Source organism: Myodes glareolus, chromosome 6, assembly GCF_982192425.1.
Source record: "Myodes glareolus chromosome 6, mMyoGla1.1, whole genome shotgun sequence".
Classification (NCBI taxonomy): domain Eukaryota; kingdom Metazoa; phylum Chordata; class Mammalia; order Rodentia; family Cricetidae; genus Myodes; species Myodes glareolus.
This window is the reverse complement of record NC_142031.1, coordinates 90,315,724-90,335,901: the sequence shown is the minus strand read 5'-3', so window position 1 is coordinate 90,335,901 and position 20,178 is coordinate 90,315,724. Positions and strand designations below refer to the sequence as shown.

The 20,178-nt window shown below is 45.3% G+C and overlaps 1 protein-coding gene and 1 long non-coding RNA gene across 2 annotated transcripts in view; one reads left to right on the top strand and one right to left on the bottom strand.

The window, feature by feature from the left end:
- The first annotated feature begins 223 nt into the window (after positions 1 to 223).
- Positions 224 to 20,178, top strand: part of Galm (galactose mutarotase) — a 61,255-nt gene continuing 41,300 nt past the window's right edge. The window contains exons 1-3 of the mRNA XM_048416068.3: positions 224 to 635; positions 9,905 to 10,059; positions 16,842 to 17,048. Coding sequence (XP_048272025.2) covers positions 446 to 635; positions 9,905 to 10,059; positions 16,842 to 17,048 — 552 coding nt within the window. The 5' untranslated portion in view covers positions 224 to 445. The remainder of the gene's footprint in view (positions 636 to 9,904; positions 10,060 to 16,841; positions 17,049 to 20,178) is intronic.
- Positions 1,743 to 6,104, bottom strand: LOC146894334 (uncharacterized). Its single transcript, XR_015738158.1, has 3 exons — positions 6,018 to 6,104; positions 5,577 to 5,675; positions 1,743 to 2,161 (listed from the first exon to the last, which is right to left on the bottom strand). It is a non-coding gene; the product is annotated as an uncharacterized LOC146894334 (long non-coding RNA).

The following is a 20,178-nucleotide window of genomic DNA, read 5'->3' as shown; positions in this document are numbered from 1 at the left end:
TAAAGGAGCGGCCTCTGAGCCTGCCCACCTGAGGTGATTCGTCGGAGCCTTCTAGGGAAAGAAGAGACCTGAGACAGTCTTTTGACCGCGCGCCTGCGCAAAATAAATAGTTGCTTTGGTGTAAACTACATACCCCAAGATGCAATTGCAAATTTCTTAAAGACTACCTTTCCCGACATGCACTGCAGCTAGGATTAGCGAAGGAAAAGACCTGCAAGCGTGACTGGAAAGTTTACCTCACAGGTACCTCAGGCAAAGGAAAGTTTTTTAAAGGCTTCAGGCATTTCCCCTCCCACCCCCGAGGGGTGCTCGGCTAAAATCCAGGCAATAAAGGGGAGGAGTTAAACTGGATCCCTCCCCTCCTCCTGGGAAGTTTTATCATCCCAAACGCGTTCAAGGCTAGAGTTTGAACAGCACGGAGTAGCTGCGCGCCCGAACTTTCCCCATGGTTTCGGTGACCAGAGCGGTGTTTGGAGAGCTGCCCTCGGGGGGAGGGACAGTGGAGAAGTTCCAGCTTCGGTCAGACCAGCTGAGTGTGGACATCATCTCCTGGGGCTGCACGATCACAGCTCTGCATGTCAAAGACAGGCAGGGGAAAGCCTCAGACGTGGTGCTCGGCTTTGCCGAGTTGGAAGGTGGGTCGCGTCTTGCTCGGGGCTGCCAAACGGCCCCAGGCCCGCACACACTCCTAATCCTGTGTACCCCGGGTCCGGGACTTGAAGTCCCCAAGATTGGGGCAATCTAACTTGGAAGCGCGTGAATGGACTAATGGTAACGGCTAACGGGATTGTGTGGTTGGAAAAAACCGGATCGGATGCAAATAACTGTAGGATTTGACCTCCCCCAGACAGTCGGACTAGTCATGGTTCACGAGGAAGTCAGCTGAAGGAGACCAAACTCCTGAAAGATATCTTCGAACTGTGGGCCACAGGGTGTGTGCAGCCTTTAACTTCCTTGTGTTTTTTTGAGGAAGCAAAATCCGAGCGTCTGTTACTACTACACACACCCCCATCAGATTTTCCTTGAGACCTGCTTGGGCAGAAATGCCTCAAAATAACAGGCCTGGTGTACACTAACCCGAGCGCTTGGCTACTGTGATCAGTGTGGGTCACAGTACCTCCATTTGCTCAGGAACATATTCTTAATGGAAGGGGTAAAGCCGCTAGTCGAAGGCCTCCGAAGACATGGGCATTATCATTCAGATCTGTTGGGCAATTCGAATCATGTCTTTTTCTGTTTTGGACAGGGTCTCATGCTGCCCTAGCTGGCCCCTAACTCACTATGTAGCCAAGGCTAGCCTGGAGCTCCCGATCATCCTGCTTCCATTTCTCAAGTGTTGGGATCACAGGCAAGAGCCAGTAGTTTTAGTTTAATCCATGCACGAGTTTTAATTTAACTCATGCAGTTAAAACTGTTAATGCAATGGACGCACCCAACAAGATAGACAAAGGTCACCCTCAACTTGCAGTTTAACTGGGAGCAGATTTTAGCCCAATGATTACGAAGTGAAGTCCCTGGATGGCAGGTTGATTGCAGCGGGCAAGTGTACATCTTGCCCTGCCTTAGCCTTGCACATAACCAGACAGAAAACAAAGTAAAGTTGGCAAATGCAAAGAGAATGAATCTACTCTGCTAGGTGGTGGGTGTAGACGGAGTTTGTACCACAAGAGGAGGTCTGAGGTTTTCCTTTCGGCACGTCTTTCTACCCACTTAGTTCTTCAGATGTTTAATTTGGCTCTTGGTTTGGGGTCAACAGGAAAACCCTGTTTTATTTATTTATTTTTTATTTGCCCCTTAAGCAAAAATAGATGTGTTCCCCATCTTTCTGCTAAAATGCCTTGTCAGAGTATTGCTGAGGCTCCTGCTGGCTCACCTCTGGCTGTCTTTAGGCCTTTATTGCCCTGGAACCTCCACAACAGGTTTTTGTTTGGTCGTTTCCCGCAGCAGAATTTCCTTGATAATTTAGTTGAGGCTGTTGCAAGGGACAGACTGGTGGGAAGGTGCGGAGACTTGGAGAAGGTGGGCTCCGGTTGGTTCCTCATTCTGTGTTCAGACATCTTCAAAGTAGGAAGGCCCGAGGTCCGGCGTGTGATGGGAGGAGGCTTTAGAGCCCTTTTGCTGAGTCACTCACTCCTCTCTGGTAGCACAGCCTTTTTCTGAGCTGAAATAAAATCACAGAGATTACAGTAGAGTGAAGGGCGAATCTGATATGTAGAATTTCAGAGCCAGTCTGAGCATTAGAGGTGGTGGGTGGTACCTGCTCTTATATCTGCCTCTGCCACATCACCATGCAGTGGGGCACCCACCACCCCATAGAGACACACAACCACCCTCGCTCCTTAGTTCCGAGGTGAGAGTCCTTGGACCTGAAATAAGATCACAAGATTTTTTTGGGAATCCATATGAAATGTGAGCCGAGATGACGTCCCACCCAGGCTGCACCAGTCTCTTTACAGGTGTGGAAGTACCAGCCGTGAGGCTATTCATCTTAGTTTGGGGTGCCTATCAGAGGCTCAGGGAAAGGATTATTCTCACCTATTCAGAAAAGCTCTAGACAGAAGGCGTTAGAGTTACCCAGCAGGTCTCTTGTTGGGCTCTGCTGTGCTTGAGAAAGCCCTAAAGCGGTGATTCTCAGCATGTGGTGATTCTCAGCACGCGGCTCACCACCACTTTGGGTCAATTTTCAGATGTTTGCATTAGGATTTATAACAGTAGCAAAATTACAGTTATGAAGTAGCAATGAGATAATTTTATGCTTGGGGCCATCACAACATGAGGAACTGCAGTAGAGGGTTAGGAAGACTGAGAACTGCTGTCTCTATCTGTCAAGATGGGCATTTTCATTCCTATGCTATAAAATACTGAATTATTTTAAAAGGAAAGAAAAGCTATTTTCAAAAGAGAAATAGGAAAACACTTGTAGATTATTAAGTAATGCTTTCTGAGATGTTAGCCGTCTTCAAGATTATGGCAAAGGAATCCTAGTTCCCCTTGTAAAGTCCTGTTTTTTCAGGTTTTCATAGAATCTTTTTTGTGTTGTTGAAGATAGGCATTAGCTCATGTCACAATAGGAAGTACATTATCTCAATTGTGAAAGTATAAAATGCCTCAAGAGGCAGAGTCAGGTGAGTCTCTGAGTTTGAGGCCAGCCTGGTCTACAAAGCAAGACCCAGGACAACTATGGCTGTTACACAGAGAAACCATGTGTCAAAACAAAACAAAACAAAGAACATTTAGAGTGGGTTTGGTGGCATCTGATCTTCATAGCAAATTCTAGGATAGCCAATGCTATTTAGTAAGACCCTGATAATGGAACCATCAAAGTGGCTCATTGGGTGCTTGCTGCCAAGCCTGGCAGTCTGAAATTGATTTCCAGGACCCACGTGATAGAACTGACTCCTGCAAGTTGACCTCTGACCTTCACATGTGCGTGTGCAGTCCCTGAAAACACACACACACACACACAAATAAGTAAATGAATAATTGTAGTTTAATTTTTTAAGTTTGAGTATATAAATTTACATAAACAAGCTGAACAAGTACTCTGAAGTGAAAGAATTTGCCTTGTCTCAGAACTGTTTTGAGCTATGAGGAAGGCCAAACATTGATAATTCTGTGAACCGTGTCCCTTTTGTAACAGCCTGTCTCCCAGATAGATTGTTACATAAACTACTTGGCTGGCAGCTATGACCAAAGGTCAGGATGGCTCAATTTTTCTCTGGGAAAATGAGATATTTCTTCTGTAGAATTCTAAAGAGGGAAATTATATATGATCTTTTAGCTATAGCCTGAAAAATAAAATCAGTAATGTCTCCTATGGGTTTTTGCTCCCCTTTCTTATCATCTTGTGGGACCCACCAGTAGTCATTATGACTTCTTTCAAAGCCTGTGATAAGAATATTTGCTTATAAGCCACAGGTATAAACATCCTACCATACATGCAATCAATGAGACTCCTTCCCTTTCATTACCCCCCACCCCAGTTACTACCAAATAACCAACTATTACTGCTGTGAGAGCCACTATGGAAAGAATGAAAAAAATACCCTTGACACTGGGGATGTAGTTCAATGGTAGAGCACACGACCGGCAATAAACAAACAGTGCCAGGGTCCAAGGGCTAGGAATGTAGCCCAGTTGCTAAAATGCTTGCCCAACATGCGTGTAGCTTTAAAGACTTGAATTCCATGGTGGCACACGACTTTAATCCCAGCACTTGGGAGACAGAAGCAGGCAAATAACTGATTTTGAGGCAAACCTGGTCTACAGAGAGCTAGTTCCAGGAAAGCCAAGGTTACACAGAGAAACCCTGACTCAAATGTAACAAAACCATTGAATCCCATCCCTGCTGCTGCATAAAAACAAGGTGTGGCGATGTTTGCCAGGTCATCGTCATCAAGGTTAATTTGGGGCACCTGAGACCCTGTTTCAAGACGGAAACAGCAGAAACCTGGGTTTTGAATAGGGAGTCGAGACAAAAGTGTCCTGGTTAAAGACGGATACTGCAAATGCCTAAGGCTGCCCTTGTTGGAACACTGAGAACTCCTGATTTAAATCAATGCTTTGTTAGATCTGTGTGATCTTTGACAAGTTGTTTAACATCTCCAGACCTGTAGTGTATGTATCTGCCCATGACCGACCATGTGAGCAAAGTCTCTCACTAGAAAACTGTTAATCACTGTCATCTCTTGTCCTTCTTTTGTCCCTAAGTAGCTTCTTTCACTCTGCTAGACTTTTTATTTATTTAATTTTCGTTATCCTGATAATATGTCGTGGAGATATCTGTCACCTTTTTTTTTTTTAAATTTCTGTTTCGAGACAGGGTTTCTTTAGGTAACAGTGCTAGCTGTCCTGGAACTCCCTTGTAGACCAGGCTGACCTTGAACTCACAGATCCGCCTCACTCTGTCTCCTGAGTGCTGGGATTAAAGGCTGCTGCTGCTGCTGCTGCTGCTGCTGCTGCTGCTGCTGCTGCTGCTGCCGCCGCCACCACCACCTGGCAGTATGTGGCATAATTAAAGTGACTGTCAATTCAAGTTGTTTTCTTTTTTTTTTAAATATTTATTTATTTATTATGTATACAATATTCTTTCTGTGTGTATGCCTGAAGGCCAGAAGAGGGCACCAGATCTCATTACAGATGGTTGTGAGCCACCATGTGGTTGCTGGGAATTGAACTCAGGACTTTTGGAAGAGCAGGCAATGCTCTTAACCGCTGAGCCATCTCTCCAGCCCCTTCAAGTTGTTTTCTTACAGCCTAAAGACAGGAGTTCAGTTGGAGGAGCTTCCAGGGGGAAGTAGGGAGTAATTTTCCTTCTGACTGGCAAAGTCACAGACTGTCTGATCCGGTAGCATGGGAGTAGAGAGGCTGTGTTCCACCATTATAACTGGAGGTTTCTCATCATAACTGGAGGTTTCTTGTCCCATCTGGTCCCACTTTTAAACAACCACTCAGAGGCTTAATAATAATATACTGTTTGGCCCATTAGCTCAGGCTTATTATGAACTAGCTCTTACAACTTAAATTAACCCATTTCTATTAGTTTATATTTTACCATGAGGCTTGTGGCTTTTTACCTTACATCTTGCTTCTCCAGTGGCTGCTTGCATCTCCCTCGACTCCACCTTCTTTCTCACTGTATTCAGTTTGGCTTTTCCATTTGGCTGTAATCTGCCCTGTCATAGGCCAAAGCAGTTTCTTTGTTAACCAATATAATAAAACATATTCACAGCATACAGAAGGGTGTCCCACACCACACCATTAAGAATTTAGTAATTTATTCTGACTCCAGAACCAGGACAAACTTGCAACTTGGCAGTTGGGTTCCTGTAACATGAAGGCCGGCTTGTTGGGGTATCTGTCCCACCCAGTACCCCACAGCCGGCAAGCCCAAAGAAAATCACACACAGGACTCCATAAGATTATAAACTGATTGGCCCATTAGGTCAGGCTACTTATTAGCTCATAACTTATGTTACCCCATTATCCTTATCTCTATCAGCCACATGATTCAGTACCTTTCTCAGCTGGGCAAGTTACATGCTGCCTCTTCGGTGGTCTGCGCAGGAGTGGCAGAGGAACCTTCCTACTTCCCAGAATTCTCCTGTCCTCATTACATCACCTCTACTTCCTGTCTGGTTTTTCTGCCTATACTGCCTGCCTGGCCAATCAGCGTTTTATTAAAATATGATTGACAGAATACAGACAATTCTCCCGCATCAGATTCCCTAAGCATTCTTAGCTATACTGCAGAACTTTGACCTTTTGACAATAAATAATGTTTTCTGCAATTCAAAACCGTTTCAGTCACGCCCTCTTCAGGATCTGAGCTTGTCATTTTTCACAGTCCTGATTTGATGGGAAGGCTTCATGGCACTTGATGTGTTTGTTCTATAAAAGGTTTCCCAGAGACAACCAGGAAGAATATTTTCTTGGTCCTTATGGTTTAGTCCTTAGAAACTAAAGATTCATCCAAACTAAGGAGCTGGTAAGTGTGGGACCTGGGGATTAGGCTCGGGTGGTTAGGCCTGGTAGCAGGCCTCTTGATCCACTGAGCCATCTTGTCAGGCCACACTAGTGCTCTTGATGTTTCTTCCTTTCTGAGCATCTCTTTCTTTTGTTTTATTTTCTTTTTTTTTTTGAAAGATTTATTTATTATATATACAATATTCCACCTCCGTGTATGCCTACAAGCCCAAAGAGTGCACCGGATCTCATTACAGATGGTTGTGAGCCATCATGTGGTTGCTGGGAAATGAACTCCGGACCCCTGGAAAAGAAGCCAGTGCTCTTAACCTCTGAGCCATCTCTCCAGCCCCCTTCTCCTCCTCCTCCTTTTTTTGATTTTTTGGTTTTTCAAGACAGGGTTTCTCTATAGCTTTGGAGCCTGTCCTGGAACTAGCTCTTGTAGACCAGGCCTCTACCTCCCAAGTACTAGGATTAAAGGCATGTGCCACCACTGCCCAGCCTCTTCCTTCTTTCTTCTTCTTTCTCTCCTCCTTTTTCTTCTTTTGAGATAGGTCAAAAATTATTTTTCTTTATTTTTTTTCTTTTTTTTAGCCTAACTGGGATTCAGAAAATGATAGCCCAAAATGAAGCCTTTACACACAGCTTCTGGCCGGTTCCTCTCCTCCTGTTGTTCCTTTGGTCATCCTCCACCAAAACTTGCCTCAGACCAGACTTCTTTGTCAGGAACCAGAAACCTCTTCCCCAAAGCCAGCCACAGAACATAAAAAAGTAATTCTTCCTCCCATCTTTCTAAGTTGGCTGACCTTCCTTGACTGACTATAGGTCATAAGACCCCTAAGTGAGAAAGGGTCTTATTCAAACCTAAGATAAGGGACTTCTGCCCAAAGAGGCCAGCCAGAATCTAACAGACAGGCCCTGCTGGGTTTCTTCTCCAGTCCCTCACTATTGTATTATATCCATTTTTATCATGTTGTATTTTTACATAGATGTCCACCTTTTATGAGACCTAAGCACAAAAGTGGATAGCTCACTTTAGGTCTTTGAATCTTAGATCTGAAGTCTCCTGTGTCACAGAGTATGACCAAATGCATTTGGTGTGTTTGTCTCTTGTTAATTCACCCTTCTTTTATTATGGGGGTCAGCCATGACCCTTTATGGTGAGTACAAAGAGAATCACTCCCTTTCCGGCCAAAATATACGTGAAGCAAAGTCAAAAAGAGGTTGTTTGGGTCTTTGGGACTCTTGGTTAACTGCTTTAAGGGGTTTTAAAGCCACAGCTTCTGAAATGGAGGCAGGTGGGAGACAGAATGGAGCAGGCAGAGAGAGGGCCCCTGTAGGGAGGTGGTAAGGCCACTCAACCGGAATGACCTGTGTCTTCCAAATATAGACTTCCATCAGTACTTGGTGATTCCACCAACTGTGTATTTAGAAACATTTGGGAGAGATAGCCCCAGTGCCCCATCTCTATAATGCCAGCACTAGGGAGCCTAGTGCAGGGCATGTACCATGTACAGAGTAAGGCCCTGCCAAGGAAGGGAGGGAGAGAAGAAGGAAGGAAGGAAGGAAGGAAGGAAGGAAGGAAGGAAGGAAGGAAGGAAGGAAGGACAGGATTGAGAGATGGCTCAGCAGCTGGGAACATTTGTTTTTCTTCAAAGAACACAAGTTCAATTTCCAAAGCAACATTGGATGGCTCACAATTGCCTGTGACTAGCTCCAGGCAGTTGTAAGGCCCTATTTTGACTTCTTTGGACACACACACACACACACACACACATATAAAATAATAATAATAAAGCAAGAAAAGAAAGACTATTTGAGGGAGATTGCATTTGTACTAAAGGTGTTTAGACTTTTCTAGTTGATGCCTAGCAATTATTCTTTTAATAGTTACAAGTTTAAGTAGTATATGTAATTTGTGAGTTAAAATATGTGGGAGAGGAGCTGGACAGATGGCTCAGCGGTTAGGAGCACTGGCTGTTCTTCCAGAGGACCCAGGTTCAATTCCCAGCACCCCCAAAAAAAGTATTCGGGAGAATATGCATAGATTATATGTAAATGCCTCACTGTTCTCGATGAGGATGTGAATCTGTGGATTCTGATGTCCTACGAGGGTGTGCCCTGAGTGGAACAGCCTCTGCTGGGATACTGAGGGAGAACTGGTCGGCGGTGTTATGCTTAAACGTATGGATTCAGAGTGGGGGGGCTGTGGTGACCCATACAATAATCCCAGCAATTGGGAGGTAGAAAAGAAGACTCACAAGGCCCAATTAGGCTGTATAACATGATCCTGCCTGAAAAAGAGAGAAATAGAAACACAAACTCTGGAATCAGACTTTCAAGATCAAGTCTGAGTTTTAGTGCTCAGAGGTGTTTGGGGGCAAATCCTTTAAGTTCTCTGTAAAATGGGGTTAGTAAGAGTATCTCCACTTGCGAAAAGTTCTAAGGATGACGTGAGTGAAACACAGAGCACCCAGCAAGTGTCCAGGACTTAGAAATTGCTCGGTGACTGTTAACAGAATCTTTGGGGTTCAGAAGCATCATGAGTTAGCAAGGAAGGAAACAGGACAGTGAGCTTGCAAAATGATTAATGTTTAGCTCGTGCCGGGCCAGGTGAGCCGTGGGAACCTGGAACTGGCCTAATCAGCTCAGGGTCTGTACCCTGAGAGTCTCCTACAGCTGTGGAAAAAGAATTTACAAGATTGAATCCCATCTCCGTTGATCAAAAGAGGCGGTGGTTGTACAGCACCTTGGGGAAGGAGACCAGTATTCTTCGTGTGTTTTAAAAAACAAAACAAAAAACCTAAAAACCTGTCAGCAAAAAATCTGTAATATTTTCTGTTGTAAACCAAGAACAGAGGAACATAAAGAAGTGGGAAACGCTACAATATACTTATGTTCAAAGTCATAATTGCAGCAATGCAACTTTGCTTTTTATAGTACTTGTCCCAAAGTCAATAATATTTTATTCTCATCAGGATGCCTTATAGCCATCAAGAGAAATATGGTGGATAGCTATGTTAGGGATGGGCAGATCTCAAAATTCAGGATAAGCAGTTGGTGGTGATGTATACCTTTAATTCCAGCATCCAGGACTCTGAGTTTGAGATTAGCCAAGGCTATACAGAGAAACCCTGTCAAAAAAAAAAAGCCCTTTTTTTTTAATCACTTTGAATTCATTTGTATAAAATCTTCTTCTATTTGCTAATTGTGTGGTATTCTTGAATTTAAAAAAAATTGTGTGTGTAACCAGGTGGTGGTGGCACATGCCTTTAATCCCAGCACTTGGGAGGCAGAGGCAGGGGGAATCTCTGTAAATTTGAGGCTAGCCTGGTCTACAAGAGCTAGTTCCAGGACAGCTACGGCTGTTATACAAAGAAACCCTATCTCAAAAACCAAACCAAAGCAATAATGATGGTTTTATGCCCTGTCTGTGCAGGTTACCTGCAGAAGCAGCCCTACTTTGGAGCAGTGGTTGGGAGGGTAGCCAACCGAATTGCCAAAGGAAGATTCACGGTGGATGGGAAGGAGTACCACCTGCCCATCAACAGGGAGCCCAACAGTCTCCATGGAGGATTCAGAGGGTTTGACAAGGTGAGTTGAGCATGTGACAGGGCCCCCTCGTGGTACACTTCAAAGTCCCGGCAAGCCTGTATCTGACAGACATAATCCCAGGCTCTGGACCACCCATGTGGTGGAGGGATCCAGGAAGAGGGTGTGGGTTCCAGCCTTTGACAGCCTTGAACAAAAGACAGAGCGTGACTTACACAGCGTTAGCCTCAGGGATCTGGGTTTCAGAAACACGGGTTAATAATTATTCCTATGACTTACTGCACAGGCATTTGTACCTATGTTCTCTAGTACTGTAAAAAAAAAAAACATGTATGATCACCAAATGTGACCGCTGAGGCCCCAAAAGGCTACACATTTCCTAGTCGGATACCCAGACTTGCCTTTCTCAATTAAGCACTCCCAAATCCCTGGGAAACACGGTCAGGAAGGCAAGTGGATCAGGCAGCTTCCCGGTGATGTACAAATCCCTGCCTTGTGCTTCCCAGCCCCACTATGGCTCAGCTCAGTGACTCTGACCAGTCACTGGGCTGCGAGGGAGAAAGCTTCAGAGGTAACTTTCCTTTGGGTCATACCCCTTAGGTTACTTCCTAGACGCTAGCCGGAGAAGATGAGAACGTGGGTGGCGGTTCAAAGCCGCCGTTTCTTCTCTGCTGAAGGAAGTTGGTTGCCCTCTGTTTCCCCCACTTCTGTCAGCAGCTTCCTGTCCTAGAACCAGACTACCTTGTTGGTTCCCTTTCCTTGGCGAGGTGCTGCTCACACTGGGAAGAGCAGACCATAGAGGGAAGTGCCAGTTCCGCCACTGTTAGGGCTGAGGATTTCCAGAAGATGCCAGGTCCCTGAGCAAGCCTCAACCCAGAGGAAGCTGGACCCAGCCTTGGTTGGGACGGGGATCTTCAGAGAGGCCTCAAAGCAGCAACTTGTTCTAGCTTGTTCCTCCTTCTGTTCCTCTGTATTTTCTGTGTTATTCATTGACACAAACACATAGTCCCTTTACAAACATAAATAGTAAGTGCATAACTGTCTGCCTCCCTACATTTTCTTTTCTTCTCTTTTCTTTCTTCCTTCCTTTCTTTCTTCCTTCCTTCCTTCCTTCCTTCCTTCCTTCCTTCCTTTCTTTCTTTCTTTCTTTTCTCTTTTTCTTTTTTTCCTGAAAGGATCTCATGTATCCCATTCTGGCCTTGAACTGGCTGTGTGACTGAGAATAATCTTGAATTAATGATCTTTCTTTCTCTAGTTCCTGTTTCTGGGATTGCCAATTTGTTTGTTTTTTAAAGATTTATTTTATTATCTATTTGTGTGCAAGTGTGCATGTGTGAGTGTGCATGTGTGTGCATGTGCGCATGTGAGTGTGCATGTGTGAGTACATGTGTGTGTGTGAGTGTGCGTGTGCATGTGTGTGTGCGCGTGTCCCTAAGGGAGGCTCGAGAAGGTGTTGGGTTCCTGGAGCTACAGTTACTGGCAGTTGTGAGCTGCAAGATGCGGGACCTAGGAAACAAACTTGGGTACGGTGCAAGAGCACCCAATGCTCTTAGCTGCTGAGCTGTTTCTGCAGCCCAGGAATCGCCAGTTTTATGTGGTGATGGGGACATGAACTCGTGCATGCTAGGTAGTCACTCTGCCAGATGAAATACATCCCCTTAACCCTACCTCTGAACATTTATATTGGTACAACTGAGTTTACAAACCAGGTAGTTTGTTAAGAGAGGTCTAAATTAGCTCACGTTCCTGGCAACTGGGAGTTCAAGAGCATGGCACCAGCCTTTGGTTTTGTCTCAGATGCTGGCTCTTTCTCCCTTTGCTTCATCCTGACATGGAGGAGGCCTCTTAGAATAATCGTGACAGCTCAGGTCTTTCTTCCTCTTATTCTAAAGCCACTGAAACCAGCATGGGGCGGGGGCTGTGCTTGCTATCATGGCGTCATCTCGTCCTAACCACCGTCAGGTGCTCTACCTCAAATACCAAGTTTCCAACAGACAACACTTCTGAGCAACACATTCCAATGACAGCAGTGTCCTTTAGTGGAGGGAGTCCCTTCTGTGCACCAGGGAACCTAATGGGCTTAGATTCCTGAGGTTCCAAGGACAGCCGGCCCTTTCCGGAAGTGGTCTAGGATCCTGCAGTGCAGCAGGTAGAGGAGCTGCGGAATTGAACAGGTGCACAACAATGGGGGGTGGGATCTGAACCACCCTCGAGGAGCAGACAGCACCCATCCGTCTGTGCACGGTCTAGAGAACGATTGTGAAGGGAGACAAGGCTTTTTTGGAGCCACTGAAGTTTGGGGCTGGAAGTTTTAATACAGTAACATGAGCAGCATTGTTGAACTTGATGCTTTATTCTTTATTTGATCTCAACAGTAAATGAATAATTTAGTTTGGAGATAATGTGCTTTTTCTATTTATATCTCACTTTTCTGTTAATGGACGCTGTGTCCTGACGGGACTAGAACTAGTACAAGAAATACTAAGGATGTGAGGTTTCTGGGAATGTGGAAACTCGGGGTCAGGAAGCCCTTTCCCTGGATAGGAATCGTACTTAGCTAAGGATAATAAAAATATTTCCACTGTGCGCTTTCTCTAAAGGTCAAAAATCTAGGTGGCCAGGCAAAAACATTCTATTTCAAACATTTAATTCCTAAAACTTTCCACTTGGGGATTTTTTTTTCTTAAAGGTTTTTTTTTTTTTTTTTTTTTTTTTTTTTGGTTTTTTGAGACAGGGTTTCTCAGTAGTTATGGAGTCTGTCCTGGAACTCACTCTGTAACCCAGGCTGGCCTCAAACTCACATAGATCTGCCTGCCTCTGCCTCCCAAGTGCTGGGACTAAAGGCGTATGCTACCCACCACCACCCGATTTTTTTTTCTTTTTTTGTATAGTTTTCTGTCTGCACATATGCCTGCAGGCCAGAAGAGGACACCAGATCTCATTACAGATGGTTGTGAATCTCCGTGTGCTTGCTGGGAATTGAACTCAGGACCTCTGGAGGAGCAGTCAGTGCTGTTAACCTCTGAGCCCTCTCTCCAGCCCATTTTTTTCTTAAAGTTACACATGTATGGGCTTCCTTAATTTTTTTAAAAAAATTTCATTTGCTTTATGTGCTTATGTGTATGTATATATCTTTGTGTGTGTCTGTCTGTGCTCATACATGATTGAATGTATGTGCATATGTTTGTGTATGTGTGTGTGCGTGCATGCTGTGCATGTGGAGGTCACAGGACAACTTTTAGAAATCCATTCTCACCAGGCAGTGGTGGCCACGACTTTGATTCCAGCTCTTGGGAGGCGGAGACAGGCAGATCTCTATGAGTTCGAGGCCAGCCTGAGTTCCAAGACAGCCAGGACTGCATAGAGAGACCCTGTTTTAAAAGAGAGAGAAAGAAAGAAAAAAGAGAGTACTTGTTGCTCTTCAAGAGAATCCAAGTTCAGTTCCCAGCACTACGTCAGGTGGCTCAGCTGCCTTTACCTCCAGCTCCAGGAGATCTGACAGCCCCTTCTGGGCTCCACAGGTTATTATTTATATACCGCATAGAAACACGAACATTTTTTAAAAATTAAATTTGTTTGCTTTGTTTTTGTTTGTTTGCTTTGTTTTTTGAGACAGGGTTTCTCTGTGTAGCCCTATCCATCCTGGAACTCACTCTGTAGGCCAGGCTGGCCTCTAACTCAGATTTGCCTGCCTCTGCCTCCTGAGTGCTGAGATTAAAAGGATGCACCACCACTGCCTGGCAATAAATATTTCTTAAATGTAAATTTAAGCAGCACATTTACTGAAACCAAAATGTGGAATCGCATAGGCAGCTAGACTTGCGTTTGAAGCCTAGCTCTAGCACTCATTACATGTTTGATTTTAGCAAGATTGCACCCCCACCTCTTTAAGTCATGGAGTATTCTGGGGTTCTCCTCTGTCCTGCAATGTGGGAGGTAGAAGCAGGCAACCTGACTCCACTGAACTCGATACTGAGATAACAGAATTAGTTGGCGCTATGAGAAATGGCCAGGGCTCACTGTTGACCTCCACCTGGTGGAACTAAATCCTTTACTTAGGGTGGCTTATGCAAAACAGATAAGCAGCCAGGAGCACTCAGCACACTGAAGTTCTTCGCTTCAGCCCTTTATGAGTCACCCAAAGTCCATAGGAGTGAGACTCTGGGCACTTCATTCTGATACTTGTAGGACAAGGGAGCAGGCACACACTCTGATTCCAGTCACTGTCGCTGTCCAGGTAACCTGCAGTGAACTGTTGATCAATTTGGGGAATTTCTTTTTCTTTTTTAAAAAAGGACACATGTGGGCTGGAGAGATGGCTCAGTGGTTAAGAGCATTACCTGCTCTTCCAAAGGTCCTGAGTTCAATTCCCAGCAACCACATGGTGGCTCACGACCATCTGTAATAAAGTCTGGTGCCCTCTTCTGGCCTTCAGGCATACACAGGAACAGACTTATGTATACATAATAAGTAAACATTAAAAAAAAAAAGGACACATATAACAGGCTTCCTTTTTTTGTTTGTTTGTTTTCTGAACTTCAGTTGTCTGGTCGTTGGATGACGGTGCCTCCTATAAGTCTCCTCTGTGATGGTGGGACAGCCCCTGTGAAGTAGCTAGCCAGGTGGGGCTCAGAATGGGCACTTGGTAAATGTTGGATTTTCCTTTACTAGATGTGTGAGCTTAGGACTCCCAGGAAAAGCTGAGAGGCTCCACTGTGAACCCAGGATTCCTGTTTCTGTTTGCAAAAGCAAACTTTCAGGGAACTTCTCCATAGTTATTACTGTTCTTAGAATTGTGGTTGCTAGAATAAGAAGACCTCTTCAAGACAGCTTTTCAGTACCTCTGTTTTAGGGAAAGGCTGGTGCCCAAAGCCACCCACTGAGTAAGGGATACACTGGTCCCTAAATTGGGACCCCTGACTTGTGGATTGCAACGCTTTAAAATAGAATAGGCATGCTAGCTATTTGCTTTAAACCCTTCTCGGGGAGCATGGCCAACCTCAGAGTATTTAGAATAAATATTTATGGAGGTGTTGAGGGTGTCACTCAGTAGGAGAGCATTTGCCTAGCATGTGTAAGGCCCTGGGTTCCAACACCAAAATGATAATGATAATAATAATAATAATAATAATAAACAACCTTAGTAGAAAAAGGTTAAGTTCTTGTTTTTGAACATAGTATCTCACACAGCCCAGGCTGGTCTCAAACTCCCTAAGAGCTGAGGATGACATTGAACTCTTGATCCTCTTGCTTCTGCCTACCAAATATTGAGATTATAGTCATGCATTACCATGTCAGGATTTGTGTGGATCTAGAAATTGAACCTGGGGTTTTATGCATGCTAGGTAAGCACTCTGCCAACTGAGCTACATTCCTGGTCCCAAGATTATTTAGTTGGTTAGTTATTTTACAAAGGAAAACATTTAATTGGGGCTGGCTTACAGTTTCAGAGGCGTGGTCCATTATCACCATGGCAGGTGTCGTGCAGGCAGACATGGTGCTGGAGAAGGAAATACTGGACAAAAGCAAGACCAAAACTAGCTGGGCAAACTCCAAATTCTGCATCTCCATGTCTGATATCAAAATGCTCTTCAGATCTTCGATTGCTTTCATCTTTGCTGACCTCAACACACTTCCGTTCTCTTGAGCTGGTTCCATGTCCTGTTGGCAACTTTCCTTGGCAGGTTCACCACGACTCTAGCATCTTCAACATCTTGGAGCCTCCAAGGCAATCCAGACATCACCACCACAGCTTCAAACAATGGCCTCTCTAGGCCTCCATTGTGGAGGACACATTCTGGAACACCCCTGACACTTTGCTGGCATCCGTGGCTTTCCTTACTCGAGTAGAAAGATTCCATAACTCCTTTCTTCCGTCCTTGACTCCAAAGCCAGAGCCTGTGGCCAAAGCTACAAAGTTCTGCTACTTACTGGGTCTGGAACCTGGACCCTCATCAGCTCCATCTTCACCAGCTTCCTGTTTTCCACTATTTCTTTTACCTCCTATGCTTGGTTGTCCTGAAACTGGACCTGTAGACCTAGCTGACTCAAACTCAGAGATCCTCTATCTTTAAATATTATAAGTAGGTTTTAATGTCTTCTGTTTGCCAGATTGGAACGCTAAGATTAAAATACTTGTCAAGCCTGGCGATGGTGGCACACACCTTTAATCCCAACAGTCAGGAGACAGAGGCAGGCAAGTCTCTGAGCTTGAGGCCAGCCCTGTCTACAGAGCGAGAGTTCCATGACAGCCAGGACTTGAGGGTGGAGGCTGTGAATCAAAAGAAGGACAAAGGATGTGAGGGCGATCTGGCGGCAACATCTGTCACCCCATTGATCGCCAGGGTTGATTCAGCTGATCTGGCTGGCTAGGCGGGTGTCCCCTTCCTCCCTCACCACTCCATGTGTGTCCCTCCCGAAGCTGCGTGCTCCGTCAAAGAGGACGACCTTCCCCGAATAGAGGAAGTCCGGTCTTCAGTCAAGGGTATACAAGTTCTGGCAGGGCAGGGGAGGTTCTCCCCTGCCAGAACCTCCAAACAAGCTCTCAAAAAAAGAACAAAGAAAAACAGACACATAAATACATAATATACAGTTAGGAGAAGAACATATAGGAAAAGCAAGTGGATAAAGGAGAAAATGTTTTTCCCCCAAAAGCCGTCTTCCTGTATAAAACAGTGTTAGGTGGGCAAAGCTCCAGACTATTATTCAGAAGCCTTTATCTCTGCCTAACAGGCTCCCTTTCTAGACTCCGCTCTTTAAATATTGAAATGTGGCATTTCGGCGGGGACTGGAGTGACTAAGCAGCTTTGAACACTTGTTCCTAGGTCCTGTGGACCCCTCAGGTGCTGTCCAATGGTGTCCAGTTCTCTCGAGTCAGTCCAGACGGTGAGGAAGGCTACCCTGGAGAGTTGAAAGTCTGGGTGACATACACCCTGGATGGTGGGGAGCTCGGAATCAACTACAGAGCACAGGCCAGCCAGACTACACCGGTTAATCTGACCAACCATTCTTACTTCAACCTAGCAGGCCAGGTAAGTGAACTTGCTTCTTTCTCTCCTGCTGTACCAGAGGGATGACCACGGGATGTGGCTGGAGAGACTTGCCCATCGTGGAGATGAATTCACGCCCTTGGTTGATGAAAGTGGCCCTACCAGAGTATCTGGCTTTAAATCGATGCTCAGTGAAATAGAAATCGTAGAAGAAGAGTGAGTGACTGTCATCCTGCCAAGGGAAGTAGCCATTTCCCTGTGATGCAGACAAATGACTGGTCATTTCAGGAATTCCCTTTCATCTAGTTTCATAAATGCACGTGTGCTCCCTTGTACTTCCCCCCACCCCAGACCACGGCCATCTAAGACGCCTTCCTTAAACGCTGGAAGTGGGCGTGTTTGCCCCAGCTCCTTTACATGTGCCGCAGGCAGTGTGTGCTCCAGCTGTGTGGTCCTACAGCTCTCCCGGCTGCTGTTGGTCATTCTTGCCCTGTGTAGTCAGTGATGGGGCACTGAACTTGAATTTAGAAGACCTGGCTTTTCAGATCAGTAAACATGTTCTCAGTTTCATAATAGTAGCTGACCTTGTTTTATCAGTCACCTTTGAAGCACTTTATGAAGTGATTGGTGAAAAGATTGAAGCCAACCTAATAGTAGGACACTTAATCACGTGGCAGAAGGCAGGCGGGTCTCCGTGAGTGCGGGGCCAGCCTGGTTGACAAAGCAAGTTCCAGGATAACCAGGACTATACAGAGAAACCCTATCTCAGAAAACAAAACAAACAAATAAATAAGATGACATCCGAGAATTGTGTAGAATCGCTGACAGCCCCTTCCCTTATTAGCAATCCCCTGTAAACCAAGTCACCCTCCCCCAGATAATAATTTAAGCCTGTTGAAGAGGCTGTCCCAGGATTGAGGGAAGAGCCAAACTGTAGATTCTGTCTCTATGACTTCCTCTTCTGAAGAACACAGCTTATCTAACCACTGGAATCTCTTTGGCGTGATCTACAAGCTGGTAGTCCTGACCAACTGGTGACATCATCCATTTTTACCCTTTATTGGGTTTTGCTGCTGATTTTGCTGGTGGTAACTTCCTGCAATAGCAGCTAGCTGGTTCTTATGGAGACCCCAACACTCAGAACAGTGAAGGTGATTCTTCCTCGCTTGCTCTTGTTTTGATTTCAGGAAAAGTTTCATTCTTTATTCCAGGCTGGTCTGGAACTCACAACCATCTTCCTGCCTCAGTTTTTCCAGTGCTGGGGGTGAAGGTGTGAGCTGCCACCCCCATCTTCTACATTTAGTAAACAGAATTTTCTAGTTTGGGGCCTGAGCTTCAGGTTTCCAGCATTAAGTTTCAATGTCGGGGTCCTCAGGTGAGAGTGTGGAATCGTGTTTTTCAAGAATAGAAAAGGTATGTAGGTTACAGGTGTCTTTTGCGTTTTATCTTTCCATCCTAGCCTGTGCCTTCTGCAAAACTCAGGGAGCATGGTTTTTTGTTATTGTTGTTGTTGGTTTGTTTTTGTTTTTCTGAGACAGGGTTTCTCTGTGTAGTCCTGGCTGTCCTGGAACTTACTCTGTAGACCAGGCTGGCCTTGAACTCAGAGTTTTGCCTGCCTCTGCCTCCCGAGTTCTGGGGTTAAAGGCGTGCCCCATGGCCCGGCTGGGGACATGTTTTTTATTGAAACTTTATCTGTAGAACTGTGAAAGCACCCCGGGGAGGTTTGAGGTAGAAAGGAAGCAGTGTGGTTCTGGCTGTGCCTAGACATTTGTGCCTTCAGGGATCCATCTTCTTCCATTTAGCCATTTTCCTTCTGTCTTAGTTACTTTTTATTGCTGTGATAAGATACGTGGCCAAGGCAACTTCTAGAAGAGTTTATTTGGGGGGCCAGTTTCAGAAGGTTAGTCCAGGGCTGGAGAGATGGCTCAGAGGTTAAGAGCACTGACTGCTCTTCCAGAGGTCTTGAGTTCAATTCCCAGCAACCACATGGTGACTCACGGCCGTCTATAATGAGATCTGGTGCCCTCTTCTGGCATGCAAGCATACGTGGAAGGAATGTTGTATACATAATAAATAAATAAATCTTAAAAAAAAAAAAGAAGAAGGTTAGTCCATGACCATCATGACTGGGAACATGGCAACAGGCAGGCGAACATGGCACTGACCCATGTTCATGAAACAGAGAGCGAGAGCTACCTAGGAATGGCTTGGGCTTTGAAAACCTCAGAGCCCACCCCCAGTGACATGCCTCCTCTAACAATGCCACACCTCCTAATCCTTCCCAAACAGTTCCATCAACTGGGGACCAAGTTGAGCCTATGGGGACCATTTTCATTCAAACCACACCTTTCTTGGTCTTGGGGCTTTTGTCTTCAAACTTGTCCCCCTCATAGTCACAGAATGGCTTCTATTGCTCGGAGTCTCATTCTCATATTCTCGTCTCCAGAGATAAAACAGGATTTCTTCCTTTTCTAAGAACAATGAGGACAGTGTTCAGAAACAACTTTGTCTCATGTTTCATCAGCCAACAAAAGTGTGACCCACGTTCTACCTAACCCAATCACCAGCAAGGAGATTAAAACACAATTATTGCCTTTGGAGGCTGCAGCGGGGTTCTCTTCCCTCTACATCAGCCAGCGAGTCTGATTCCTTCCAGGGGAAAGGGAGCTCATGGCAGAGGAGTTGCAGCAGCTTTTGAGTAGAAATGTTCTTCACCTCCTGCAAGGCAGTAGTCATGGCAACGCACAAGCAGGTCTTTACGACCTGTGCGGCTCATAACCCTCATAACCGACTGTGCGTGAAAACAGCGTGGTTACAACAACAGCAGTCAAGGGAAATGATCAGAAGAAAACACTGAACTCGGAGAGGGGCCTCAGGGTCTGTGTGGCAACCAGGGTTTCGTGCCAAGTTTTCATCGGTCTGGAAAGGAAGTGCGTCTGACAGTAATCTTCCACCAACGTAGCCCACTGCATTTTCCAGACCAGAAGATACGGAAAATACATTTGCTTCTTCATTGCAGAAATGCCTGGGCTGTTCAGAGCACGGGCTCCCGATACACATTGCTTCTCCTCGCCCTTCCTAATACCTCATACACATTCATGTATTTGTCGTTTGATTTTCATGTTCTTTTATTTTCTTCCTGTCTTAGTGCTTAAAACATTTTTTTGTTTTG